The sequence below is a fragment of the Sinocyclocheilus rhinocerous genome, unplaced genomic scaffold (genome assembly GCF_001515625.1).
Source record: "Sinocyclocheilus rhinocerous isolate Xijiao unplaced genomic scaffold, SAMN03320098_v1.1 scaffold1386, whole genome shotgun sequence".
Taxonomy (NCBI): domain Eukaryota; kingdom Metazoa; phylum Chordata; class Actinopteri; order Cypriniformes; family Cyprinidae; genus Sinocyclocheilus; species Sinocyclocheilus rhinocerous.
The window spans coordinates 810,149-811,278 of record NW_015660628.1 but is presented as its reverse complement, the minus strand read 5'-3'; the positions used below and the strand labels follow the sequence as shown (position 1 = coordinate 811,278).

Genomic DNA, 1,130 nt, shown 5'->3' with positions numbered 1-1,130 from the left:
CTGTTTTCCTTATTTTTATTGTTGTGCAGATGAAAATGTACAAATGATGACGAAAGACAAATGAAAATGCTAAAAGATTGTTCCACTACCGAAAAAAAAAAAAAAAATTTTGGCAGCACATCCTCTGATATGACTACTATTATTATCAAGAGAGAAAAAAGGGGAAAATACATTACTAATACAGAAGGCAAAGCATTAATCTTACAGAAAGCATATCAACACTGTATTTTTAGTGCTACCTTAAAGCTGTAGTTCTTGTGTAATTAATTAACTCTACTTAAATTCAAAAAGATGTTAAACTTTACCTTGCTGTCATGTCAGAATATATCCTCACAGATACATCGAAATAGTTTATCTTTAATGAGTCATATTAATTAAAATGATACAAACAAACACGTAACGTAACAGCAGCTTCCCTTAATCTATACAGTTAGCCTAGATTCCCATCCACCTTCCATTAATGGGAAAATAATATCACCTGCGTACTGTTCTCCACATGTACAGCACCTCTCAAAAGACTTAGTGTGAATTGTGACAGATCAGCGGTATACAGACACACATGCAGAGTGAGACAGTACTATTCCACCATTAGAGGACGAGTTCTTCTGGCTCGAGGAAGCTTAAGCGAAAAGGCTCAGTCGTCTGGAACGGTCTGGAATGAGAATTTGACGTTAACAAGGGTTTTATTTGCATAATAATGTCTGGACAGTTAAACATTCAAAAGTAGAGGTGTAGTTACCTTTACACCTCAAAAGCAGGGAACTTGGCTCTAGTTGGTTGCAGCAAGTCAGCCAGGAAATAAATTGTGCCTGCCATCCCTTCATGCATGAGAAAATATGACAAACACGGAGGTATAGTAATATAGTGTTTCTTGAGCAGCAAATCAGCAAATTAGAACGATTTCTGAATGATCATGTTACACTTAGGACTAGAGTAATGATGCTGACAGCTTCACCATCACAGGAATTAATTACATTTATAATATATATAAAAACAGAAAACAGTTCTTTAAAATTGTAAGAATATTTCCCAATATTACTGTTTTTACTGTATTTTCGATCAAATAAATGCAGCCTTGGTGAGCTTAAGAGGCTTCATGCATGAACATAAAACATAAAAAAAAAAAAAAA

General features: G+C 34.4%; 1 protein-coding gene across 1 annotated transcript in view; it reads right to left on the bottom strand.

The window, feature by feature from the left end:
- Nucleotides 1–1,130, bottom strand: part of lancl1 (LanC antibiotic synthetase component C-like 1 (bacterial)) — a 10,876-nt gene continuing 9,746 nt past the window's right edge. Inside the window, exons 8-9 of the mRNA XM_016534614.1 lie at nucleotides 740–870; nucleotides 1–652 (exon numbers count right to left, since the gene is read on the bottom strand). Of these exons, the coding sequence (XP_016390100.1) occupies nucleotides 742–870 (129 nt within the window). The 3' untranslated portion in view covers nucleotides 1–652; nucleotides 740–741. The remainder of the gene's footprint in view (nucleotides 653–739; nucleotides 871–1,130) is intronic.